The sequence below is a fragment of the Mandrillus leucophaeus genome, unplaced genomic scaffold (genome assembly GCF_000951045.1).
Source record: "Mandrillus leucophaeus isolate KB7577 unplaced genomic scaffold, Mleu.le_1.0 Scaffold331, whole genome shotgun sequence".
Taxonomy (NCBI): domain Eukaryota; kingdom Metazoa; phylum Chordata; class Mammalia; order Primates; family Cercopithecidae; genus Mandrillus; species Mandrillus leucophaeus.
Genome location: NW_012103488.1, coordinates 1151156 through 1178437, shown reverse-complemented (window position 1 = coordinate 1178437; position 27282 = coordinate 1151156). Strand labels below are relative to the sequence as shown.

The window sequence follows — 27282 nt, the reverse complement described above, 5'->3', positions numbered from 1 at the left end:
CCACCCCCCAAGCCCCACCAGAAACAACATCTTATGTATAACTCCAGATAGAACTGACTGGTCCAGCTGAAGTAGAGGTTGGAGCTAGGCTTCTTCATCCTTCTAGAAGGTGGCTCCTCTACAGAACACTGGGTGTTTAGGAATAATATGAAAACCACAGAATCTGTGGGATTAGGGTTAGGTGAGAAAAAACTTTTTGTCCCAACATTATACATTAGCTGTGAGACTTTGGGCAACTTGCTTAACCTCGCTGAGTTTACTATTCTTCTCCATGTAATGAGGTGGTTTTATAGATCTTCAGCTTAAGGAAGCCCTACATGTAGAGTAAGGTTGAAATTGCCTGTCTCCCACATGTCTCCACATTGGGAGATGTTTTTCTGGCATGAGATTCCTGTGCCATTTTTTTCTGGCATGAAATTTCTATTCCTAAAGTCACTTTGTCAAGTTTAATGTTGTTTTTGGATTCTTAAAATGCTTAGATTAACTATTAGTTCATCAAATAGCCAAAACATCATCTTGAAAGTGGAATGCTAATTTCTGTCTTGAAAGTTAATCACTCTAAAGGTTTTGTAAGCAATTGTTACTGCTTAACAAAGAAATCATCTCTATGCGGAAAGGCCCTGACATGTTCCTTTTAGGTAGTTCTACTGCATTTAGTGAAATTTTAAATAATTCATAGGAGAAAATACTTTTCTTAACAAAGTTAAGGATGTCCTTCAACAGAATAAAATCAGGAGTTTCTGACTCCTTGATATCCATTCACTTATGTGAATCAGACGTCTTATCTCTAGAAAGCCCTATGTTAGGCAGGCCCTGAGGAAAGATGGGATCCTTTATCTTGAACAATTTACCATTTGGTGGAGGAACTAAACATTATGAACCAATGCACAATTAATGATCTCAAAGAAGGCACTTGTGTGTATATGGGGCATGGAGAAGGCTTTCCTGAAAACAGGCATGGGGAGGAAAAGTAAGAAAATACGTACAAAGGCTTGGAGTAGGAATAAGCTTGGTGCAATTGAAAAATTTTTAAGCTGATATGGCTGGAGTCTAGAGAGCAAAGAGTGCAAAGTACATATGAAGCTGGTAGTGCAGGTAGCTGCCAGATACTGTATTGCCTTGAAAGCTGGGCTAAAAATGTTCATGTGTCATTCAAGAGATTTAAAGTAAGATATGATTTGCATTTCAAAAAGATAAGTGATTTTTACCCAGCAAGTGAAAAGTGAGGGTATTTCTTAGTACTATTGCATTTAACCTTTATCTCAACTTTATTATGAAGAGATGATCAGGTCCTTTAAGTGACCCCTGACATTGGATATGGCTCTATACTTTATTTGCATAAAAATTTACTTCTGAGTTTTTTTCTACTACATAGAGAATTCTTTGTGGACTAAGATCATTATTTTGTATTGCCAGGCATGGAGCTTTGTGGATCAAGCTTAGATTTCCAGATTGCATTGTCTCAGTGAGAAACTAAGATGTTAACTGGCCAACCATTTATTAGATTCTATTTTTTATTTATTTATTTTTTTGAGACGGAGTCTCACTCACTCTGTCGCCCAGACTGGAGTGCAATGGCTTGATCTCAGTTCATTGCAACCTCTGCCTCCCAGGCTCAAGCAATCCTCCCACCTCAGCCTCCTGAGTAGCTGGGATTACAGGTGCATGCCACCACACTCAGCTAATTTTTATATTTTTAGTAGAGACAGAGTTTCACCAGGCTGGTCTCGCACTCCTAACCTCAAGGGATCCGCCCGCCTCAGCCTCCCAAAGTGCTGGGATTACAGGCAGGAGCCACTGCACCCAACCCAGATTCTATTTTTTGAATGGACCAACTCTGAATATGAATTCAAGTTTTTACATGGTCAAATCCATAGTACTTGCTAGGTTAAAATGACTGACTAGTCTATAAAGTTGACACTACTATCATGGGAGTGTTAGAATAAAAACACTATATATCCACTAACTCCTAATAATATTGCTTTCCTTGATTTTACTAGCTGCTGAAGATTCAGGAGGTGGTGATGACAAAAAGTCCAAAACATGTTTAATGTTGTAATATAATCTAACTGGTCTAAACTTCAAATATCGTTTTACCTTTGAAGAAAACCAGAAAATATTCAAAAGAACTTCAACGAATCATCAAGTAACAGAGTAAGAGGATCTTCAGAAAAACTACCCTGTGACTATGAAGAAAATACATATTGCTAGCCCAAAAACCCCAAGGGCAAAATAAAGTTCAACAAAAGTGCAAAATATGACAAAAATGGGTACATTTTTCGTGCCAATTTATTTTAAATTAAAAAATATGTAATCCTGAAACTAGTCACAAATTCTTTTTTAAAACATTAATTGTATTTATTTGCTAAGGCTGCTATGACAAAGTACCACAGCTTAACCAATAGAAATGTATTTTCTCAAAGTCTTGGGGGCTGGAAGTTCAAGATCAAGGAGTTGGCAGGGTTGGCTTCTTGGGAGGTCTCTCAACTTGGTTTGCAGATGGCCATCTCCTCCCTGTGTCTTCACATGGTCTTCCCTCTGTGTGTCTGTGTCCTAATCTCCTTTTCTTATAAGGACTCCAGTAGGACTGGATTAGGGCCTACCCATGTGACCTCATTTTAGTCTTAATTACCTCGTTAATGGCCTTATCTCCAAATACAGTCACATTCTGAGGTACTGGGGATTGGGACTTAAATATATGAAATGGGTGAGGGGTGGGGGAGACACAATTCACCCATAACATTTGTAACTGTGATTCACACCTCGAGCCACTCCCTCAACTAAAAACTCTCAACATGTCTTAATAAAAGAGTAAACGCAATACAGAATGTATAGTGTTGTAAATATGGTATAGAAAATAAAGTAATGAAGTCATTTTATTCAATGTTATTCCATCTGAAATGCTTATCTCTTTCCTCTACTTTTACCTTTGAGAATGGAATGATGACCAAACTATTTTTTGGCAGTTTATTAAAACTATGCCTTTGTCGTACACTCCGCCTTCAAAGTTTGAAATCAATTATCTTGGGTGTAACTAAGAATATTTTTTACGGTTCAGAACTATTCTTTTCATTAAAAAGAGTATCAATGCACAAGATACTAACTGGATAATCGTAATGCAAGTTAAAGCAGCTAATGAATATTATGCATTAAGAAGTATGTGATTGGATTATGCAAGAACCTTGTTATCAAAAATAGTGGGGAAAAACTTCAACCAAGATGACTTTCTAAAAATGATTAATAGAACTACCTACCAAGCATTCTAAATATTAAATTGTTAAGGGAAACTAAGGGCAATCAACTACTTCCACTGCATGGTATATGTCTGTCCAGATATTAGAGAAATTTAAGATTTCTTCCTTTAGTTATCTATAATCATAGATAAAATTAGAAAACAGAATAATATAGTTATGCCATATATTTTGTCGTAGATTTTTTTTTGTCACAAGCTATCTACATTCTAATGAATTGAAGATCAATGAACCTATATATTTTGTAATAGACAAGACCATGTTCAATTTTGAGCAGCCAAGAAATGAATCACCATTTGTTTTATTTTTATAAGTTAGGTATTTAGAATTGCAAGACAGCTTCTCTCACATTAGAATGTGAAGTTTATGAGGAAAGATTTTTGTCTATTTTGTCTGTTTTGTTCACAGCTCTATTTTGGCACCTAGAGCAGTGCCTGGCACAAGGCAGGCACTCAGTAATATGAATGAATACTATGTGAATAAATGTTACAACAAACAGATATAAATAAGGTATGACAGTAAGTCATACTTAAATTATTGTTTATTAAATGAGTATTGTTTATTAAAGTAATCAACTTAGCTACGTGATGCATGCTCCCTCATTTCCACTGCTTAAAATAATTGTGAAACTCCACTTCCAGAATCACTATTATTTTAAAAACCATGTAAGAAACTTTATTCCTTTAGCCCTATGTAATTTTGGACCCCAAAATATCAGTCAGCTCAAACAACTTCCCCTCCTTAGTCACCAGAAATTGTACTGAGGTTAGAGATGTCGACCACTGAATGTCTGCCAAATACATGAACTCCGTATAAGAGCGAGTGTAAGAAGGCCTAACTTCAATACCCCCAGACAAGTGGTCTGCTGACTACCACCGACTGCACTATAGCGAAGTTTGAGACAGGTTGGTAGGAGAATTACTATTTAAACTCATCGTGTTAGAGGCCTTTTCAAGACTCCTTAAAAACATGACTCCCATTATCTGTCATTGTGCACGAGTGGATTAAGTGTTGTGATTTTATATAAATTTATAAATGAGCCTGATGTCATAAACCTACTTGAAATATCAAATACACTGATCTATTTTTAAAGGGTCTTTAGATATTCTTCCTAGTTAAATTCTTAATTTTAATTTTGCAGGAATTTTATTTTCTGACAACCACTAAACAATGGACATATTTTTACCATAAGAATGTTTAACTGCATATATTATACAACTAATATCAGTCTTGCTGCTGGACATTTCAAACACTTTTTCCTCAAAAATATAGATTCATTTTTACACACTACAAGTAGTTAGGTTAAAAAAAAAACAATTTCTTCAAGAAGTGAGAGGACTATCAATGTTAAACACTGATAAACCCAACACTGATTTACTTTTCTGAAACAGGTTCAGAAATGATTGCCTAATTACTTCCTAGATGGTTCCTTTACAGCCATGCCCAGCTCAGTGCCTCACACATAATAGAAGCCTGATAAATATTTGTGGAATTAATGAATAACAACTGTTTAATAAAAGGAAAATCTCTGATAATAACCATTTTAAAATAAGATAACAAATTACTTATTTTGCAGTTTAATGCCAATCATTCCATGTTTAAATGTTGTTTAAAATAGTATATCTTCAATAAAATACCTGCTTATGTTCAGTTCATTTTCTATATGTTCTTTCTCTTATTCATCAAGTCAAGCATCTTCTCCGATATCTATCCATTTGCTCTTTATAAAAGCAGATCTTTACCTGTTTTCAGAAATCAATAAACCCTTTTGAAAACCTGATTTTTGAAAATTTGAAATTTATGTACTTTTCCTCCAAAAAACATACACAGAAGTTTACACATAGATTCTAAAAAGGCTTGGATCTCCTGAAGTACCTCCATAGACCCTTGCAAGTAGGATCTTAAGTTAAGAAGTTAACATTTTATAATATATTTCTGCATAGAAGTTCTATTAGTCCGTTTTCACACTGCTGATAAAGACATACCGGAGACTGGGGAAGAAAGGGGTTTAGCTGGACTTACAGTTCCACATGGCTGGGAAAGCCTCAGAATCATGGTGGGAGGCAAGAGGCACTTCTTACTTGGTAGCAGCAAAAGAAAATGAGAAGGATGCAAAAGCAGAAGCCCCTGATAAAACCATCATATCTCATGAGACTTATTCACTACCACAAGAATAGTATGGGGGAAACTGCCCCCTTGATTCAAATTATCTCTCACCGGATCCCTCCCATAACATGTGGGAATTATGGGCGTACACATTCAAGATGAGATTTGGGTGGGGACACAGAGCCAAACTATATCAGAATTATATTCATATTTGCATGAGTGTATCTGAGGTAAGATACACACACATCGTATTATTCAGTTAAATTATTATCTTATTGCATAATCTCTGCTGGGGAGTTAGTTTTGTGAACACATGAACTGTTTTAGACTACTAGGACCTCACTTGCTCCCTGTGGTAATCATTTACTTAATAGTAAATTATCCACAGACTAGGAAGTCAAATTTGATTATAACAAACTCTCTTAAGTGGTAGAGGTTAAGAAGGAAGCAAGAGACAGGCTAGCTAAAAACCTCAAAAAGCAGCCGAAAATAGGTGGTAATGGGAAAGCAGGTACTTAAAAGATGGGTGCCAGTTTATCAATGGGAAAGAAAGAGGTTAAAGACATACATAATCTACTTTAATCCTAGTAATTTAAAATAACTGGCAGAACATGGTGGCTCACACCTGCAATCCTCGCACTTTGAGAGGCCAGGGTGGGAGGAATGCATAAGGCCAGGAGTTTGAATACCAGTCTGGACAACACACGAGGACTCTGTTTCTACAAAAGAAAAAAATTAAAAACAAACAAACAAATCTAGTATTGGTGGCTCTAAAAAACAGAAAAATAAAAAATAATAAAATAAAATAATGAAGGCAAGAGAAGATAAATAATGAAGGCAGTGCAAAAAAACCTACAAAACGTAGGAGCAATGGAAACTGTCCAGCTCTATCCTCTAGGAGCTAGATAAAACAGAATTGTAGATAAGCAATTGAAAAGATATTTAAAGGACAGGAAAGTCTTTAATTGAACTAATGAATTTCCAAAGCATCTGACATTCTGAGAGAATCTGGATTTTTATTTCCAAAGACACCACACAAGCTGTAACTTGCAGATAAAAACTTACATGGAATTTCAAATTGCATGAAGTTTAAAACTTCATGAAGTTTCACATTAAGTCTCTCTTGTCTTATAGAAACAAATCCTGAAAATACTCATCAAATTCTTCTTCCCTATTTAAAAAAAAAGCATACATATTAAGATCGATAAATAGAGTAAAAAAATTACATGATACATTATATGAGAATAAAAATAAAATAAGTCAACATATTGGCTGATTCTGCTATATATCAATATATTCCCATGATTCAGCCATCAAATAATTCTTAGTTTCTAGAATAATCATAACTATACCCAGATTGATTAAAATAAAAATATTTCATATGTTGGCACCTCTCCCTAAATGTATTACCTAAAATTTTGCTTTGAAATACTTGTGAAATGTCATAGTTTCTCTTTACTTTTTGGGCTTACTTTATAACTTCTCTGTTCATTCTCATTTTAAATTATAGTCTGCTCAAGAAGTGAATAAAAAAGAAACTTTTTAAGGAAAAATGTAAGCCTAAGATATACCGGGGAATGACTAAGGGGAATTGGGTAAATCTCCTTAGGCTGTAGTTTTTTTACTACACTGAGCATAGTAAATATATTATGTATTTGTAGCAGTAAATATTATTTTACTTTTAAAAGACCAGTGTGATAGCAGTGTAGCAATGTAGAAGTGTACTTCCCATGCAAGGGGCTCCCTTGCATAGGTTTATGATAATCATAGTATGATGGAATAGGCTTCTCTGGAAGCTTAGGAAACAGCCATCTCTGAAGAAATCCAAGCAAGGACCAGAGGGTCATCTGTTAAAGTGAACTGACTAAAGATTTATTTACCAGGAGGAAGCTGGACATGTTGGCTCTTACGACAATGGCTGGAAATAAGCTCTAATCTTACCAGGCTAGGCAGTCCTTGGCATTAAATAGATCATCATGATGTTGTATTTTTCCATTAATAAAGCCATGGTTATAGCTTCCTAAACTGATTGAAAAGGTACATATTATCTATTAATATCAGCACTTACTGTGATTTTTCATCTGTCTCTGGTAGTGGACCCTTCCAAAGTTCAGATTCTGAAGCACTTTCTTCCTCATCAGAGTTTCCTGTTCATTTAAAAGAGATGATTTTAAAAAATCTATTATACTTAAAACACATTTTGAACTATTCGCCAATAATTAACTTTTTATTTAACTCAGCTTCAACTTTTATGGCTCTCTAAAAATGGAATTCACTCTCACATGTACAATAAATTATTTTAAAACATATATAAATAGGCCAAGGGATACAAAGAGTCACAGCAAAAAGGCCAAGGATTTTAAGTCTCATGGAAATTTCTCTAAGTTACACTGAGTTAAAGTAGCAATTCCAATATTAACTCTTATAAGTGAATTTATCTCTTGCAATATAGTTGTTTCTGATCTAGTTTCTTCTTTTTCTTGGTTAACAGAAGACATGCAAGTTAAGATTTACATTTGTAGAGAACATGTTTACATTAAGATTAGCACCTTAAGAACTGAGCTAGTATGTAAGACCAGCTAGTTAAATTATTTTTTAAAAATTGTCAGACATTTTAAAGAACTAATGCTGATTACATAATGAGAGGAAGCTTGTTTCAGTGAAGAAACTGGCATTCTCACACACTGCTGGGAGTCAAATTTTGTAAACCTTCTTCTGGAGAAAAATCTGGCAATATAGATCAGTTTAAAACACATACCCTGTGACCAGCAATGCTGCTTTTAGGAATTTGATTATTTACATTTATAAATAAGCACCTCTGATACATATGTACAAAGATGCACACTGTATAAGAACAACAAAAAAAAAACCTAATTCCCCACCAATTAGGGATTAATGACTGGTTAAATAAATACTGTACAGTTGTTTAAAAACATTAGCATATCTGTATGTACTGCAATAGAAAAATGTCCACTCTATATCAAATTTTTAAAAAGTTACAAAAAGTATGCATAGTATAACATATATGTTAAAAACATATGCATATTATATACATACATGTAATTTTATATATGTATTGTAAGTTTGCAAAAGCCAACCAAATTTAGCAGTGATTATATTACCTGTGGGCCTGGAATACTTTTACTTTCTATTTTAAACATTTTCAAATTGTTTGTATTTTAAACAATGAGCACGAATTACCTTCAAAATCAGTAAAAACAATAAAGACACTTTATTTGTATATAAAAATATGACAAAATAGACATGTTTCAAATAAATCACCTTTATTAGTCAACTAAAATTTTAAAAATATGGCAAAATTATCATGCAGTAACACTATAATCCACAAAGTAGTTGCATTAGCAAACAATTCCTCTCCAATAATGATTATTAGTCTAAAAAAGAAGTGGCACAAATGTGGCCTGTCAATACAGAATGTCCTTTAGTTAAACACAACATAAAAGTAAAAGAGCATTGATTTGTTACGGTGGATCTAGCCTTTTACCTGTTGGACTCTGATCCTTGAATCAACATGTGTGTCTGAACTTTGCTCCTAACTGAATCTATTCTGGCACCAATTCCAGCAAAAATGGCAAAAGGGGGGAGGGCATTTTGTTTTCTAATGATCTACATACGAATGATAAAATTTTAATCTTGAAAACAAGATTCCCGGCTCAATGACAGCTATCACTGGAATGGCCAGTGTCCCAAATTGATAATGTGAAGGAAAAAAAGAATTAAAATCTTCTCTTATTTTTATGAAAACTCACTAACATGAGATAAAGAAAGCAGAGAAAAACTAACTAGGCCTAGTAAGGTTATTACTAGTGTATTATTCTGCTAATGTTAATGATGCCAGAGAACAAAACCTACAAGGCCTTTAGAAGTGGACAGCTGTTATCTTGTTCTCTTCCAAGAGTACTTCCCACATGCCAGCTTTCTTACACCAGCTTTCTGATACCAGTCAATCAATTTTACTAAAAAATCAAGTCAGTTTAGAGTAACATTATAAAATAACTGCCTCAAAAAATACCCATTAAAAAAGTGGCCAGATATCCCTAAAGAATCAAGTCTACAAGACTGGACTAAATGACCTTTACGGTCCCTTATAACCCTATGAATCTATAGTATCCTGGTCCCCTGAGGGTTGGCAGTCACTACAAATCATTGCTATCATAACTGTTACAACCTGCCAGGGGCGGGAGGGGTATTACTAAGGACATAACAATTGGAAGAACAGGCAACACAAAAGAATGCATCACTGTCAAATCTATTCAGTAATTATTGGTAAGTAGGGATTGGAATTTAAGTCACTGACTTTCTGAGTTGAAAGGGGAACCTGGAAGTCATTTAATCCAACACTTATCCAATGAATGAACCTCTCACTGCAACACCTCCACTAACAAGTGCCAGTTCAATTCATGCTGGAACACTCACTACTCCAGAGGCAGCCCATTTCTCCATTTCTTTTGTCAGGCAGTTCTAAGGGACAAGTTTTTCCTTAAATTAAGGCAAAAATCTGTCTTTGGGCAGTTCTGCCAACCCAGAGTCATAAAAAATAAGTCTCCTACATAGTAGAAGCCTTGCAGTAATTTCCATACAGTAATTTCCATGTCTGCTTCCTCACCTCTTCCCTCCCATCCCTTCACTCTTCTCCCAGGTAAACATCTGCAGTTACTCCAACATTCTTCCTACAACATAATTTCCAGTTCTCGCAATATCTCAGTTTTTTTCTTCTTGACCTGCTTCAAGTTTTCAATGTTTCCTTTAGAGTGTGGTGCCTAAATAAATTGTACACAATTTTCCCTACATATTTTGAATAATGAGTAGGCCTATCATCTTGGTTTTTGTGGATATTATATGGTAACTAGTAACTTGCCCTACTGAAGCAATGGCAAATGTCTCCAATAATCATGGTAACAAATGGACAGGTTAGATTTTTACAGACTTAACTTTTGATTTCATCAATTCCAGAGAACAAACACAGGATTTATATGTCTGTATTTTTCTTTTCTCCGATAACAATGATAACTACAGGTTATCAAGGACTTACTTTGTGTCAGGCACATACTTTACACATATGTTTTCTCATTTGATTCTGATAATAATCCAACAAAGTAGGTCTCTTTATACTCATTTTACAGACAGAAGTGAAACATAGACAGATGAAATCATTTAATGTGGGTCTGTACAATGCATATGCCAAAACTGGGGTATAAAGAATAGACATACAGTTGATTTCACTGATAAGCAGTTATTGATTGATACAGGTAAAGGGCATAGACTTTGGAATTATAAACTTCTGTTTAATCCCAGCTTTGCCACTAACTATTTGACCTTGGACACTTTGCTTCAATTCTCTGGTTCTTGGGCGGTCTCATGTGCAAGGTGACCACAGATAACAATACTTGAAATTTGTTAAAAGGGCAGCAAATCATCAAGTTGTACACTTTAAATATATAATTTTTAAAAACTGAGTTTCTTCATTCATTTAAAGACATTCTCTAGGTCTTGATTTTTCTCATCTACAAAATGAGGATATTATATGAACATTATTAGATGAAATGAGGTAACATATCTAAAGCACTTGTTACTGTGCCAACAGAAATTGAGTTTTTCTCCATGGATTTGGTTTTAATAATCCAGAAGTCAAATGAGCGAAGAAGGTAACTGAGTATTGTCCAAATGGAAATAAAATAAATAGCAAAATGTGAGGTCTGAAATTGCCAAGACCATGTAATACAGATGACTGACCGCCTGAGAGGATATCTGGGGTTGGCATACCATAACAATGTGTATGTTTCCTGCTTACTATGGTAAATAACTTTCTGGCTGCCAAACAGCAGGTCAGCTTGAAGTGGATAATTTGCCTTTTCAAGGCCAAACTAGCTACAGGTTTCTCAGATTGGATATAGTCTTCACAGTATTCACCCTGCTTCTACTAGTAAAAATTTGACCTAGCTGAGGAGAGGTAAAAGAGCATTAAGTGCTACTTCTAGGAGGCAGGGAAGGATTCAGAGGGCAGGGGTGAAAGACAGTGGGAGGGAGAAAGCAGGCAGAAGAAATAAAAGAATAATATAAATCAGTGATTCAAGAATTTCCCCCAAAAGATTTTTTAATAATAAAAAATTAGAACTGAAAAAGGGGAATTTTTTCTATATTACATAAACATTCACACCTCTCACTGTTGGAAATGGATGAAAACTAAAATACACTTTCCACTTTAGCCTGTGTACCCCTTTGTTGAAGTATGTACCTACGATTTCATCCTGAGATAACATTGGTCCACTGATCTTATACTTGGCAGTATTTTTGAAACTGTCACTACATTTTACCTAATTTAGGAAAGGACTTCCTGATAAATTAGAATTTACATGCAGAGAAAGTGTCAGTGCTTTAAGATACTTCAAATATATTGAAAACAAAGTTGGTACAAGCAAAATAATTATAAGGAATATACTATATTCCTAAGCTAGAGGAATACCTCCATCATCTCCCTCTCCACTAAATTTTTAAACAAGAAATATCTTAAAATTTCTATTTTTTCTCAGTGCAAAATTTCTGATCATTGAATATTTAAAATTTCTTAAGAATTATACTAAACGCAAATAATGTTTATATTTGAGTTTTGGAATTTGGAATAATTATCAAACTTTTTTCCCTGAGTTTGCCACAATAAATCTTAAAGTCATAAAAAAAATTTTTTTCTTAATTCTTAGGTTTATAAATAACCAAGTGACCAGGTGTGGTGGTTCACACCTGTAATCCCAGCACTTTGGGAGACCAAGGCAGGCAGATCACAAGGTCAGGAGTTCGAGACCAGCCTGGCCAATATGATGAAACCCTGTCTCTACTAAAAATACAAAAATTAGCTGGGCGTGGTGACGGGTGCCTGCAGTCCCAGCTACTCGGGAGGCTGAGGCAGAAGAATCACTTGAACCTGGGAAGCGGAGGTTGCAGTCAGCCGAGATCGTGCCACTGCACTCCAGCCTGGGTGACAGAGCAAGACTCCATCTCCAAAATCATAAAAGAAAATAATCAAGTAAGCCTAGAAATCTCAAGTTTCTAAATTTCTATGAAATAAGTATAGACAGTATAAAATGAATTAGATATGCTATTGAACTACACCTTATTATTAGGCCTTGAGCCTACTACAAGTCTTTAAAAAATTCAACACTGTATTACTGTTTAGATTCAAAGCTACTGTTTGTTACGACACAAATGGATGTACCCTTTTATAAACCCAGAGAAGACTCTTCTCTCAAAACTGCCAGGAAAAAGCTGAACACTCTAGGAGTTCTCATTATTATCTTATGGGTACAATTCATCTTTCTACTGCTGGTTTCGCTCTTAGGTTTGGTTGTTAGGAAGAACACTGACAAATCTGTGATCTATCTTTGCAATTATGCAAGACTTTTTGGAATACAATTGTGTGTATAACTGTAGCTTTACATTGCTATTCTACCTTATTTTTCCATTATTCTGACTTTTTTAACCTTAAAAAAATGTATTGTGTATGTTTTTATAAGTCATCGTGAATACTTTTTGGAATATTTCAGGGAAAAAATTTGTAAAATTTGCAGTAAATACTCAACGAAATCCAATCTGTTTTGATCCAAACTAGGGAAAACCATAGGACTAATTTAAATCCATTTCAACCTCATCCCTTTATCTTTCTTCCTTCACATTTTATAATATGAAATTGAAAGACATATCCATTGTATTTACTGGAAAAATTTTTAATGCTCTCTATACTTAAAATAAGAAACTTCTTAACACCCTTAATTGGGGAATAAATCCTATACACCTTTGGCCTTTTTTCTACAGTTTTTCTCATGTATAAAAATAATTAACAAAAACAAAAAATAATTCACATCAGAGCAAGATACAATTCATGGGAAATCTAAATTGCAAATACCTCAAATGCATATTTTTATTAAATAAATACTTGTTACTTACTCTTTAGAGAATCTTCTGATTTCTTTGAAGATGAATGTCCTGAAAAGGAAACATCATTGATTTATTAAGTATCATCCTGTAGTAGTGTAATCATTGTAGCTGTAACCAGAATTCTTAGCAATATTCTACTTTGCTTATAGTCTTACAGATAAGCACTTCACTGTTTTCTAATCTTTCATGTTCCTTAGTCTTATCTCCCTAATTAAAATGTTGCATTCTTTTAGGCAGGGATCATATCTTATGTTCTCATTGGTCTGTAATAGCCAGCACAAAACTTAAAAAATAATGAATACCTGCAAAAAAAAATCTCATATTGCTAAAAAGAAAACCTCACAGATTAGCTGCAATATAAGTAATAATTTATTATCTATAGAGATGTTCAACATTTGAAAGCAGTTTACAAATAAATACTTGCTTTTTATAGTATCTTTTCTAAAGTCATACGCAGATGAGCATTAGTTCTCAGTAACTGATAAAAACACATACAATTACATCATAAAACAAAAATTCTCAGCTCTACAATGGTCATCCAGTGACAGAAACAGAGAGAGAAAGGCACTAAAGATCTATCAGTGTAATTTTTTAAAAAATCACCATGATACAGAGCTTCCTGCAATAAGACCTCAGGGAAAATATTTCTGAAGGATGATAAAATAAAAAAGGGCAGGTGACAGATAGACAGTAACAATTCCTCCAATGTTCCTGGATAGGAGGCCTCATAACCCAAAGTTTTTGGCCTCTTTAGACCAGGTGAAGAGTATAAGAACTACAGGGTAAGGAAATAGGAAATGTATTCTTTCCTGTCATCCTCTAATGAGGAACATGATACCTGCTTCCCAATATCCAAAGGTCTACAGGTAAAAAAGACGTTAGGCTTAATTTGGAGTCCCAAGGACATAATTAGAACCAAAGGGAGGAAGCTATAGATTTCGGCTGAATGTTAAGAGAAACATGCTAGCAATTACAACTACCTGAAAAGGTAAAGCATTATTTTTGGTAGTAGTGGGTTCCTTTTCCCTGGAAATGTTGAACCAACGCAGAACAATCACATGATACACAGCAGTGCCTCTCAAACTTTAGTGCATATGATTCGCCCTGGGAACTTGTTAGGAGATCTGGAAGGGTCTGAGATTGTGAGTTGCTAACAAGTTCCCAAATGCTGCCCAGAGGACCATACTTTGAAAAGCAAAACTAAAGAATATCCTTTCAGTCGTGATTCCAGAACTGATCTCTGAAGTTCCTTTGACTTTGAGAAAATGTGGTTGAATTCACTGATTCACTCACTTACATTTATTGAATGCCTACTATGGGAGTAAGCACTATCAGGAATTAGAGATAACAAGGTAAACATGTCACATAGTCCCTTCCCTTACAGAAAATAAACAAATTATTCCAAGGATATTATGTATTTCTAAAGGAGAAGTGAGAGGTATTATTGGAATATGTAAGAGGAACATCAGCTTATTTGGAGAAGTGAGGTGAAAGGGTGCCAGGAAGGGCCTTTCCAAGGAACTGAGCTAAGCTGAAACCTGAAGGATGAGGTAGCTTTTGGGAAAGGGCTGATGGTGAGACAGGTAAGATTCTGAACATTTTGCCAAGACAGTGTACCTCCATATCTTGTTCTCCCCATACCTGCTAAAGCGGACTGGTCCTTAAAGTCAGTTATTGATTTTTCTTACTTTTTCTCTCTATCCATTCATTCAACTACCTAGTTCATCCATCTATTACTTATTTAACATTTTCTAAGACAGTAACCTAAAGCTATGAGAATTGATGGGATTACACTGGGAGTACAGAGAGAAACTAGAGAAATCTAGGTAAGAGCACCGAGGAACTCTAACAGCTAAATGTAAGACTGAGAAGGAACTTCAGTTAAAAGCAGCTAAGGAGGTTGGGTGTGGTGACTCATGCTGGTAATCCCAGCACTTTGGGAGGCCAAGGTGAGAGAACTGCTTGAGGTCAGGAGTTTGAGACCAGTCTGGGAAACAGCAAGACCCCGTCTATGCAAAAACAAAAAACAAAAATTAGCTGAGTGTAGTAATGTGGGCCTGTAGTCCTAGTTACTTGGGAGACTGAGAAAGGAGGATCAATTGGGCCTCAGAAGTTAAGCCTGCAGTAAGCCAAGATTATGCCACTGTATTCCAGCACTCCAGCCTGGGGCCTGGATGACAGAACAAGACTCTGTCTTCCAAAAAAAAAAGAGGCCAGCAAGATAGAAATAAAACTAAAGGAAGTTGTTTTGAGGCATGCCAACAGTCCGAACGCAGCTGAGATGTTAAGCATTTATTAATTACTCTTCAAGTCTGGTCCAAATTAAGGTGGTCTGGCAAGAAAGAATCAAATCAATGATAAAGCTAATTCTAGATGATCCCAGACAAGGTATAAAAGAGTTCCACATGGTTTTCCTAAAAGTTTGCTAAAATTTTGTTATTTTCTGTTATATACCATAGAAGTTGGGGGTAAAAAAGCTGTATTTCTAGAGACTTTGCTTTCAAAGGCACTCTAAATAGAGAATACATAGGAAAGAGATGTCTCAATTCCACCTGGCTTTGGTCTTCTATCCCTGAAGAATCTTCAAAGTCTTTTACTCTCTCACTATTACTTATGTTGAACATGAGCCAGTGGGGTGCCAGGGATATAGCAATGAACAAAGTAGGAAGAATCTCTGCCTCTTTTTGGCTTTTACATAGTCATATGTGTAATAATGGAAAGTGTCAGGAGCCATGACAGCATTACATATGAGAGTCCTAATTTAGATTCAAGGTGGGGGATGAAATCAGGAAAGGATCGGAAAAGACATTTAAAAGCTTAGACCTGAAGGATGAGCTGGGATAGAACTGAGGGTTTTAGGAAGAGAAGATGCAGCATCCATGTAACCCCTGAAATTGAAAGAGGCTTGACATTTTGCAGAAACTGAAAGGCTACATGGGGGGAGTATGAACGTGAGGTATGGAGTGGTGAGAAACAAGCCTTGTATGGTACACAAGTTCTGGATCCCACAGAACCTTTTAGCTTTGTCCAGGATTTTGGTTATCAGCCTAAAAACAACAGGAAATAATTGATTTATGGAGATTGGATTAAGAGGAGGGAAGGTGGAATGGCAGGACAGAGGCGGAACCCGTAAGGAGAATATAACAGTAGCCTATAAGAGAAAATATAGAGGTTTGTAGTAGGGTGGAGAGAACTTCAGAAATACATACTCTGGGGGTAAAATTCACAGGACTTGGTGACAAATTAAACATAAATAATAAGGTGAAAGAAAGTATCAAGGATAATCCCCAGATTTCTGATATTAGTTTTTAGGTCAACATAGGTGTCATCTACTGATGGAACACTAAAGGAAAAACGTCTATAAGGAAGATCACATGCATATCTATGCATAATATGAAGGGTCCAATCCCAGCCCTGAACCTTAGTATTCATCTACCTCATCTATTTTGATTGTACTGAGTAACATTTTATAAAGTAGAGACTAGTTCTTTCATTTGGAATATGCAGTGATTAACATGGTATCACAGTTGTGATAAGAATAAACATATAACACAATGAGGGCAACAAATTTCTTAAGTGACATATTAAATATTTTACTAGCATATAAGGATAAATAACTTTTTAAGACTCAAAAGATACTTTTAACATTTATTGGTTAAAATTTACCTTAGAGGGGAAAATAATTAACATAGAGACAAAAAGGCATTCTGCTACAAATGCCATCTCTCAATAAGCAATAAAATGACAATATCTTCCTCTCACCATCTATCAATTTTACGAAGACTAAAGCTTGGTGACACCATATACTTGAAGCTATGGGAGTAGACAGTATCACAAGGGCATGTAGATTTAAACTCTGCTACATAATGAATATATCATGATGTGCAAGAAGAAGTAAATGCTTCTAAGAATGCAACATAGCTAATGATCTTCATAGCTGGAGCAAGAGAGCCCTCTCCTGTCCAAATATTGTATTAACATTGGCTTGAATCTAATTCAATTACCTATCTAGATTAAGTATGATTCACTATAAATTACAGCTGATTTGACTCTACTTTATTATGGACAAAAAAGCAACTAGAAGTAACCTTCGTAATAGCTAATATGTGCCAAGTACTATGCAAACTGCTTAATGAATTATCTCATTTCAACTTCTGAACAATTCTAAAAGGAATCATGACCATTTTACGCATAAAGAAATTGAGTCTTAGACAGCTTAAGGACTGCTGAGGAAAAAGCAGGCAGTTCTAAGTATATGTGCACAGCACTATGCTAGGTTCTGAGAACACAGATACATGACAATCTTTCTCATTTCTAGAACCTCATAAACTAGTGAAAAAATCACACAGGCCATTATAAATAAAATCAGTATTATAATTTTATATTGATTTATAGATTACAGACTGTTTAAAGGCACTGATCAAAGTGCCTTTCACATTCTCATTTGAGTTTCCACAACAAGCTTGACCAGCATGAGATATTCACCTCACCCCTATACACATAAGAGAAATAAAGCAGTTCAGTGACTTATCCAAAGTAACAAGTCTGTAGGTGACAAAGCCAGGAATTAGAAAACTGTTGGCAATATTATACTATCTGCCAAAAATGAACTAAAATTAACCCTCTTAATTAATTTAGAGGAGTTCTTAAAACTCCTGTAAGTCACTTTAAGTTCATATCTAAATTCTCAGTAAGTTTCCTCTCAATTACCATAAAATGAAATTCTAACTGCATTCACCAATTAGATGAATGAAATACGGCAGATTATATTTCATGCTCATAAATGTGAGTAGATGCTTTATCTTAATTTCCTTTTACCTTTATCTTTTTTCTTGGAGGCCTCTTCTGCAGAAGATAATCTGGATTTTTTACGTGATGACTCTCCACAATCTGTTTTGGTTTTATCTTTTCTTTTTTTTGACTTGATTTCTTTTCTCCTTTATGTTAAACAATATAAAATTAAAGTTAACTTTTCCAACTGACCTTTTCAAAAATAAAAACCATCATATGAACAAAAAACCAAAATCAGTTAAAATACTTTTTTTTAAAATGTGATTTATATAATAAGGAATGTTAAGTGAGTCTGTAAATATTTTAGGCTAGTATATTAATTAAAACTATTCTGTAAGACAATAAAGTCTTAACACTGAGACAAATAATTATTTTCTATAAGTTCTGTATACAACCATAGTAAATACAAATTATAATTGTATTTGTTTTCTTCTTTCTATATTCTATCACTTAGCCTTTTAAAACGAAATTACAAAAACAAGTCTCATTTCTCTTCACATAATCCATATCCACCTACATGTTAAAAAAGCACAAATAAGGTGAAACTGCTGAACAGCTCTAAGCCACCAGTAAATAGAAATTTCTTCTCTTAAGAATAAAGGAATATAGTAAAAGCATAATGGAATGAAAACGGAAAGGGCTTATTGTTAATTCATATATCAACATCAGGCCACTTATAATTTATACTCTTATTGTTGCAGTTTTATCTCTTCTAGGCCAGGTTTACAAGGTTGGCAAGCAATTACTTAATTTTAATAGGTTAAAAAAAGAAATACTAAATGGGAAAAGGTGATAATGCTGAAATTGGGACTGGCAAGGAGGATAGAGACAAAGGTAAAGATTACTTTCAAAAAACTTGTTCAGTAGATTTTCCAAGTTAAAGTACATATACCAAATGCTATAATAGTATTTAATGCAGTCACCACTTTTGCCTATTTCATAAGAATCATTTCCACTTTGAAATGAAGTTCAAAAGTCAAGGTCAAAACAAATCTCTGGTTCCTTTCAATATCACTGATAGGAAGGGGAAATAAAGGTTTAGGCTATTCCAGTAATCTAAAAAAGTTCCAGCTCGGTGTGGAGGCTTATGCCTATCATCCCAGCACTTTGGGCGGCTGAGGCAGAACTGCTTGAGTCCAGGAGTTTGAGACCAGCATGGGCAACATAGGGAAACACCATCTCTACAGAAACTTAAAAAAAAATTATCCAGGTGTGGTGATGTACACCTGTAGTCTCAGCAATTCTGGAGGCTGAGATGGAAGGATCACTTGAGCTCAGGAGGCTGAGGCTGCAATGAGCCATGATCACACCACTGTGCTTCAGCCCAGCCAATAGAGTGAGACCTTGTCTCAAAAAAATAAAGAATAATGAAAATAATAAAAATAATTCTGCTAATTTTAAGAATTAAAAATATTATTTAACATTTATTTTTAACAGCTAAAGTACTATATAGGCACATTTATGACAAAGCTGTTATTTTTTGACAACCCATGTGATTGAAAAAAAAGAAAGCTATTCTAAAATTAATATGCTTATGTATACATTTTATAAAGTTGCAAAAGTTGAACTAATTTAACTGTTATTCAGGGCATAAAACCTGACCATCACAAAGGCAAGTTGCAAAGAATCAGTCTGAACATCTTTAATGTCAGGTACTGTGGCAAGCAATTTACATGCACTTTCATTTATTCCCCACAATAGCCTGAGTAGCCTCATTTTTACAGGTGATAAAATTAAGTCTTACAGAGGTTAAGCAGTTTGTCCAAGAGGAAGCCTGGTAAGTGGAGAAGCTGAGATTAAAAACGCAGGTCTGATTTCAAACCCCATCACTGCAGGTCACTGGTATTCCCACACATTCAATGTGGCAGATACAGTAAAGCTCATTCAATAAAAGCCTGATTTTAACTTTTTTTTCTTTTCTTTTCTTTTTCTTTTCTTTTTTTTTTTTTTGAGACAGAGTTTCGCTCTGTTGCTAGGCTGGAATGCAGTGGCTCAATCTCGGCTCACTGCAACCTCCGCCTCCCAGGTTCAAGTAATTCTCCTGCCTCAGCCTCCCCAGTAGCTGGGATTACAGGCACCTGCCACCACACCCAGTTAATTTCTGTATTTTCAGTGAAGACAGGGTTTTACCATGTTGGCCAGGCTGGTCTCGAACTTCTGACCTCAAGTGATCCACCCAACTTGGCCTCCCCAAGTGCTAGGATTACAGGCATGAGCCACCGCGCCTGTCCTTGATTTTAACGTTAAAATGAGTATAGAGGTGTCTAATCCTTTGTAAGAACAGCAAATTCCAGCTAAAACACTGTCTAAATGAGACACAAGAACCGCTTTATGAAGTCTGCTTTACAATGTAATTTCTAACATTAAAGTGTCAGGACATTGGCTCCAAACTAAAAACTCTAATATCCATCTACCACCCCACATAGGCCTTTACATTTAAAACTGCTTGGCAAGAATAGGGCATGGTGGACTTCTAAACTCCTGGTTTATGTAGCCATACGACAATGCCAGATTTTCTACATGATCAACCAATTCAACCATCAACCACCCAAGTCTACACTTAGACACTTAGGGCAGGTAAATGACTATATCCTGGATTACCAAACATTAAGAATGGCATTTTAAAAGACATTACCTGTGATGAAAATTTAATTTAATGGAACATTCTTGGCATAACCCTAAAAAGAAAAGACACCAATGAATGGTTGATTTTGAATAACCACACTGCTAATCTAGTTTTAATATCATAAATTTGCACTTTCTTTATATTCCATTACTATAAGAGGGGAAACAATCTGAAGAAAACAATCCGACCTTCATCACCTCAAAAATGCAAATACATACACACATACATATAATAAAAATACTAGATTGCTTGAGGAATTGAAAACATTCTAACACTATTTTAGAAAAATGTGTTGTCAATTTGTTCTAAAAACAAACTGTGTTCCACAGGCACGTTAACATGTGTCTCACATCAAAGATACCTAATAATAATGTGGATATAGTCATTTCCTCTGAAGTATTCTAAGAACTTTCAAACGCAAAGGAACTTTTCAAATAGTTCCTTTTTTTTTTTTTTTGCCTTAATCTCAGTTCACACTGGCTGACTTTTCCTCTTGAGCACTTCCAGAAGGAACTCAGAAACCAGCCTGTATTGACATGCATAAGTAGCATGTGGGGACGTTCTTGACTTTTATTAGGTATGAGCAGGAAACTCTGAAGGCACATTTACTTAGAACCCAGAGAAGGCTAAAGGCAATAATATGATGAGGGAAAGAAACAGCTGACACATGAAGACTAGCTTAAAAAATAAATAAAAGAATGACAGACTCTAAAACATGCATCCTAAGGGAAACTGCTATATTCTGGAGTATTTATTCCCTATGGTTTTAAGACTGAGGTCAAGAACAATTACGCTTTCCTAAAGTTTTTCTTTATTAATACTGTCAAACAGAGTGAATTTATTTATTATCTGTGCTACACCAATATCACTGAGTAATCAGCTAATGTGAGATTTTACACTGCCTTTTCTGATATTGTGCCTCTTAGCTATGTAATGTGGTGGCATTCTCACGTGAATGGGGACAGAGCCCCACTCTACAAATTACCAGTTTACATTTGACATTAGAATTCTTTTTACTGAAACACCATTGTAATGCTAAAAATGTAAAAATTTGAGGCTCAAAAGTTGAGACTTTGGGAAGCTCCAAGAAAAAAGAGCACTTCCAGAAAGATATGTTAAAAATTGTATTCGAATTTTAAAGTCTATATATTTTTAATTTTAAATTAAAGACAAACTTGGAAGAAGCAATCATATCCCCCCTAAAATCAACTTACTTAATTTAACAAGTGCATTTCTCTTTTCACCATGCTCAACATAACCAAAATTAACTTCCCAACTCTTTAAGCCTTCTTTTTTATCACAATATTTATTTCCACAGAAAAACTGACCTGCAGAAAGGAAAGGAATATTAGCTATGGTAGTTGGCGACAATATTTATCTATATGATCTAGTATTATCCCTAAAATGCACTTCTAAAATATGTAACTTAGCCATAGTCAGCCTTTAAAAACTGACCAGAGTAATACGTTCAACCAACTTGTAAACAAGTATCGAATCAAAGTACTGTTACCAAAAAAATCAGTCACAGAATTCTTGCTTGATAGACTGTATTTAGATAGACATTTTAGGGACTCCCTATTAGGGAATCTTACACTTTGGAAAGACAGTATTAAAGAATGGACATATTTTTCAGAAAGTTGGTTTAAGGAAACAAACAAACAAACAAACAAAAAATGTACTCACAAATACCCCAAAAGAAAAAAACACACTTTCCAAAGTACATGCACTTATAGCTGGGTGAAACCTTTCAATATTTAATGGTCATAATAAAGTTAATATTTTTAAGTATTAGCATAATGACATTTAAATACTAGCACAGATGGCCTTAAAAACACAATTAAAAATTCTAGCACTTTGAGGCAAAGTACAATATGTAGTCAAACCAGATACTCTAAATTTTAGTATAACTTGACACTATTATTAACATCACCCACATCACCACGTCCACAATATATTGAAACCTCCAAAAAAAGACTAACTGATAACCTGAGAGAAAAAAAGAGAAATGACTCAACAGTAATTTACTTTGGCAAAAAGACAAGACAAACTTTTATTAATTTATATCACAATAATTTGCACCAACAGGAGCAAATCTGTAACCAGCAAATCTTCTTTCATAAAAATTAAGAAATTATCAAAATGAATTTAGAAAACTACACCCTAAAAAGACTGATTTCTAAATCAGCCTTTTAAACTCATTCCAAATGAGTATTTTATTAAATCTATATTTTTAGTAGGTAAGGCTTTGTTAAAATAGTAACAAAATTATAACTTTATAAAAGAAATCACAACAGTAGCTTTCTTTTCCTTCCCTAACTAGTCCTTTATTCAGTTATATGAATGTAGAGATTACCCATCATTTTTTTTTTAAAAGGTAACATTATAAACTCACCTGAAAATCTCATTCAATAAAAGTACAACATCTTAAAATTGTGATAGACATTTCAGGATTTCTCATTATTTTAGATAAAAACATACACTAAAGTATAACCTTAGGAAAAGTTAAAATAGCTTTAAATTTATTCTTTTTCCTTAATGTTGTTTCATGGCATATCCAATTTCACACCTAACATATCGAATTTATGGAAGATATATATGAGCTACAATGATAGCATAAATATTTAATCATTTAAAAATGTAATCTTTCCATTTAAAACATTTTTTAAAGTAAGTTTAAAATTATTTCCTTAGTGCTACTACATAGTTTTCAGTACTTTAACACTTAAAATGCAATTACTCAGTAAGGAGCTAATTTTATAGCAAGAGACAGTATGGAGATACACAATTTCCAGGAAAAATATTATGAATAGATTTACAATAATGCATAGAAAAAGCATTTACTGATTGCCTACCAAATGTCTGGTCTTTTGCTATTAGACTAAGTATTTGGGCTCAATCTCAGGGACTTCCAAAAATGAGTACTAGCCTGACCCAAAATTCTATTGGGTTTAAAATGATACTTCTACTTTCAAAATGCGGATTTGGCTGAAAACAGTAATACCAATTCATTATTCCAAAAATTAACAAAGAACGGAAAAGAATAATGCTTTCTTTTTGTTGAAAGTTGTCTTGCTATGAAATCTTTAATTTGTTAAATATTTTCTACATATTTAGAAATTCGTAGAACATTCAACTGAATGTTCTAATGGCAAAATTATAAAGGTAATAATTATTAAAGCATTATATTCTGTCCTTTGCTAATAATGTACCATGAATACACCTTCTCTAATTTTACTTTTGTAGATAAGAATTTCTTGCTCCAATTCAGAAGCTTAACGAAATAAGTTTATCCTATTAAAAAGTAAAAATTTTAAAGAATTACCTTTTCCTGAAATTACTTCTTTTTCTACTCGCCACCTAAATCCAAACTGACAATAAAAAAATTACATTTATGTCAATGTAAATTTAAATTAAATTTAAATTATACAGAAATCTAAACATGGAACCAACAATGACATTCACCAACCTAAAAAATAAATGTAATTCCCATGACAGATTTTTCTCTTCTTATAGGATTTGAAGAAAATACACTGAACAATTAGCAATTTATCTGTTAAGAACAACCGACTTTAAGATAGCTTAAAAGTTATAGGTGCCAGACCACAAGATACCTAAAGTTAACAAATAAGATGTCCTGTTCTGTAAGACTGACATGAAAAAAAGAGGTTATGGTATAGTAAAGACGTAGTATATTCTAGTACAAAAAGTACAGCCTTTGGAGTCAGATTATTTATGTTTGCATTTTAGCTCTACCACTTAACAGCTGTACAGTACAGGGCAAATTATTTAATCTCTTTTTGCCTCGGCTTCCTCATATATGTAAAGTAGAAATATGAGTACCTACTTCCTTGGTACTCATAGAGGTTTAAAGAAGTTTAAATGAGATAATACATAAGAAGCACTTAGAATAGTAACTAGTAGACTCCAACAATCATGCTTCTTGGTATTTACCCAAATGAGCTGAAAACTAATGTCCACACAAAAGCCTAAATATAGATGTTTACAGCAACTTTATTTCTAATTGCCAAAACTTGGAAGCAACCAAGATGTTCCTCATTAAGTGAATGGATAAACAACTGTGGTACATCCAGACAATTAATATTATTCAGTGGTAAGAAGAAATATCAAACCATGAAGACATGGAGAAACTTAAGTGCGTATTACAAAGTGAAAGAACCCAATCTGAAAAGACTACATATATATGATTTCAACTATATGATATTCCGGAAAAGGCAAAACTATGAATGAAGTAGAAAGATCAGTAGTTGCCAGGGATTAGGAAGGTGGGATGAACAGGTGGAGCACAGACGATTTTTAGGGCAGTGCAAGTATTCTCTACGATACTGTAATGGTAGACATACATCATCACACATTCGTCAAAGCGGTAGAATGTACAATATCAAGAGTGAACCCTAATGTAAGCTATGGACTTCAAATGATAATGATGTATCAATGTAGGTTCACTGATTGTAACAAATGTACCACTCTGGTGTGGGATGCTGACAGTAGGAGATGCTATGCATGCATGAGGGCAGGGGGTATATGGGAACTCTGTACTTTCTGCTCAATTTTGTTGTAAACCTAAAAATGCTCTAAAAATTAAAAACAAACAAAAAATACACTTAAGAAAATTACTTGAACCCGGGAGGTAGATGGAGGCTGCAGTGAGCCATGATCATGCCACTGCATTCCATCCACCCTGGGCAACTGAGCAAGATCCTGTCTCAAAACAAACAAAAACTACAACAACAACAAACAACAAAAACAAACAAACAAAAAACCACTCAAGCCTAGAAACATGCATACCTGTACCCAACTCAAGAAGCTCTTGTCACTCATTAGGTCTTAACCCTGGAAAAGTTACTTAACTTCTGTACTTCCTCTTCATGTATAAAAATGGAAATAGTAACAACCTTAAGTTCACAGGATTGCTATAGTAAGACAGAGGATTCAGATAAAGTGTTCAATGCCTTGCTAACTTCAGTTTGTTGTGGGTTGTTTGTTTTGTTTGTTTGTTTTCAGCCTTCCAAATAGCTAGGACTACAGGCATGTGTACCCTGCCTGGCTAATTTTATTTTGTATAGAGATAAGGTCTCACTATATTGCCTAGGCTGGTTTTGAACTCCTGGCCTCAAGTTATCCTCCCACTGCAGTCTCCCAAAGTACTGGGATTACAGGCAACAGCCACTGTGCCTGGCAATTTCAATTATTTTCTTTAAAAAATCATCAATCTATTACTTGAATTTGGCAATTTTGTATTTTAAATGCAAATAAAGGCTCAAAATATTTCAAAATATTCTGATTAAAACCCAACAAAAATAAAATCCTCCAAATCTAGGGGAAAAAATAAAATTTCAGGATAACTCTGTTTAATTCTATTTTTTAGCCTATATATGTATGTGGAGATTGCTTGCATCCAACATATGTGAGGATGTCTACTGAAGCACAGCCAAGTGTAACAGTAATAGTTTCCAAACTTCTTCATTCATTAATCTATTCACCAGATAACTTACGAAGCAACTACCTAATGGGCTTGGCATTCCACTGAGGATAAAAAGTGATTATTAAAATAGTGTGTCACCAAGAAGGTTATAATCTTATGAGGAAATAATAAATGTAACAAAACAAATTACATTATATCCTACTAGTTAAAGACTGAATATTCTTTCCTGACATAAATGTCCTAGTTTGGATTAAAGTTGAAGTTATTCAGGATTTGGTGCTGAGCCTCCTTTTCTTCTCACTCTGCACTCATCATAATGAGGTCACGTACGCAAGCAGTAAACAAGGATTCTGACTTTATGACCATCGACTTGAACTTTTATGTACACGAAAAATAAACTTTCCAGCTCATTCAAGCCAGTGGTTTTTTTCGGGGAGTGTTCTCTGTCCCTGCAGCTGGACCTAATCCTAACTGATACATTGATCCAACAAAAAAGGGGAAATGCAATAAAGAAAGGAATAGGAGTAAGAGGCAAAGATGGAAATTCACTAAAAATGCTCTAAAAGAATCTACTGTATATATTAGGAGCTGTTTTTAATTAAGTGAATAATACACTGTCTTTGTATAAATAAAGGGAAGAGAAAATGCATCCTAGTGAGGGAACCAAAGGCATTACTCTTTCTCCAACACCTCGAACATGGTATACCAAAACCAAACTCATTATCTTCCCCCCCAGCAAAAAAAATCACCCTTCAAATTCTGTATTTTTCTCAGCATCCGTGCTCAGAATCTGTGAGTCATATCTGATTTCTTGCTGCATTTACCCTCAAATACAATCACTCATCATGTTCTAGCAGGAAAATACATTTTTTTCAAGCTTATTCTCTTTAAAGTACAATTTTTAGTGGTATTCTTTTTTAAAAAACTGAGAACTCAATTATTTAATTTTTATTTATGTATATTTTCTCCCCTCAACTAGACTAGTTTTTTCTTAAGAGTACTATTAATCCACAGTACCTAGTCCAGTTTCAATAGATACTGAACAACAACAACAAAATACTGAAGAATTATGATGGTATTAGGAGGTGGGGAAAAATAAAAGAAAAAAAGAAAAA

At 34.5% G+C, this 27282-nt stretch overlaps 2 protein-coding genes across 2 annotated transcripts in view; one reads left to right on the top strand and one right to left on the bottom strand.

Annotated features, from left to right (window-relative positions):
• The window catches only part of PDE6C (phosphodiesterase 6C, cGMP-specific, cone, alpha prime), a 57927-nt gene extending 55605 nt beyond the window's left edge, over nt 1–2322 (top strand). The window contains exon 22 of the mRNA XM_011988468.1: nt 2001–2322. Coding sequence (XP_011843858.1) covers nt 2001–2059 — 59 coding nt within the window. The 3' untranslated portion in view covers nt 2060–2322. The remainder of the gene's footprint in view (nt 1–2000) is intronic.
• A 4029-nt stretch (nt 2323–6351) lies between these two features.
• Nucleotides 6352–27282, bottom strand: part of FRA10AC1 (fragile site, folic acid type, rare, fra(10)(q23.3) or fra(10)(q24.2) candidate 1) — a 33269-nt gene continuing 12338 nt past the window's right edge. Inside the window, exons 8-14 of the mRNA XM_011988467.1 lie at nt 24047–24092; nt 21939–22052; nt 20734–20776; nt 18126–18244; nt 13317–13355; nt 7426–7504; nt 6352–6528 (exon numbers count right to left, since the gene is read on the bottom strand). Coding sequence (XP_011843857.1) covers nt 6486–6528; nt 7426–7504; nt 13317–13355; nt 18126–18244; nt 20734–20776; nt 21939–22052; nt 24047–24092 — 483 coding nt within the window. The 3' untranslated portion in view covers nt 6352–6485. The remainder of the gene's footprint in view (nt 6529–7425; nt 7505–13316; nt 13356–18125; nt 18245–20733; nt 20777–21938; nt 22053–24046; nt 24093–27282) is intronic.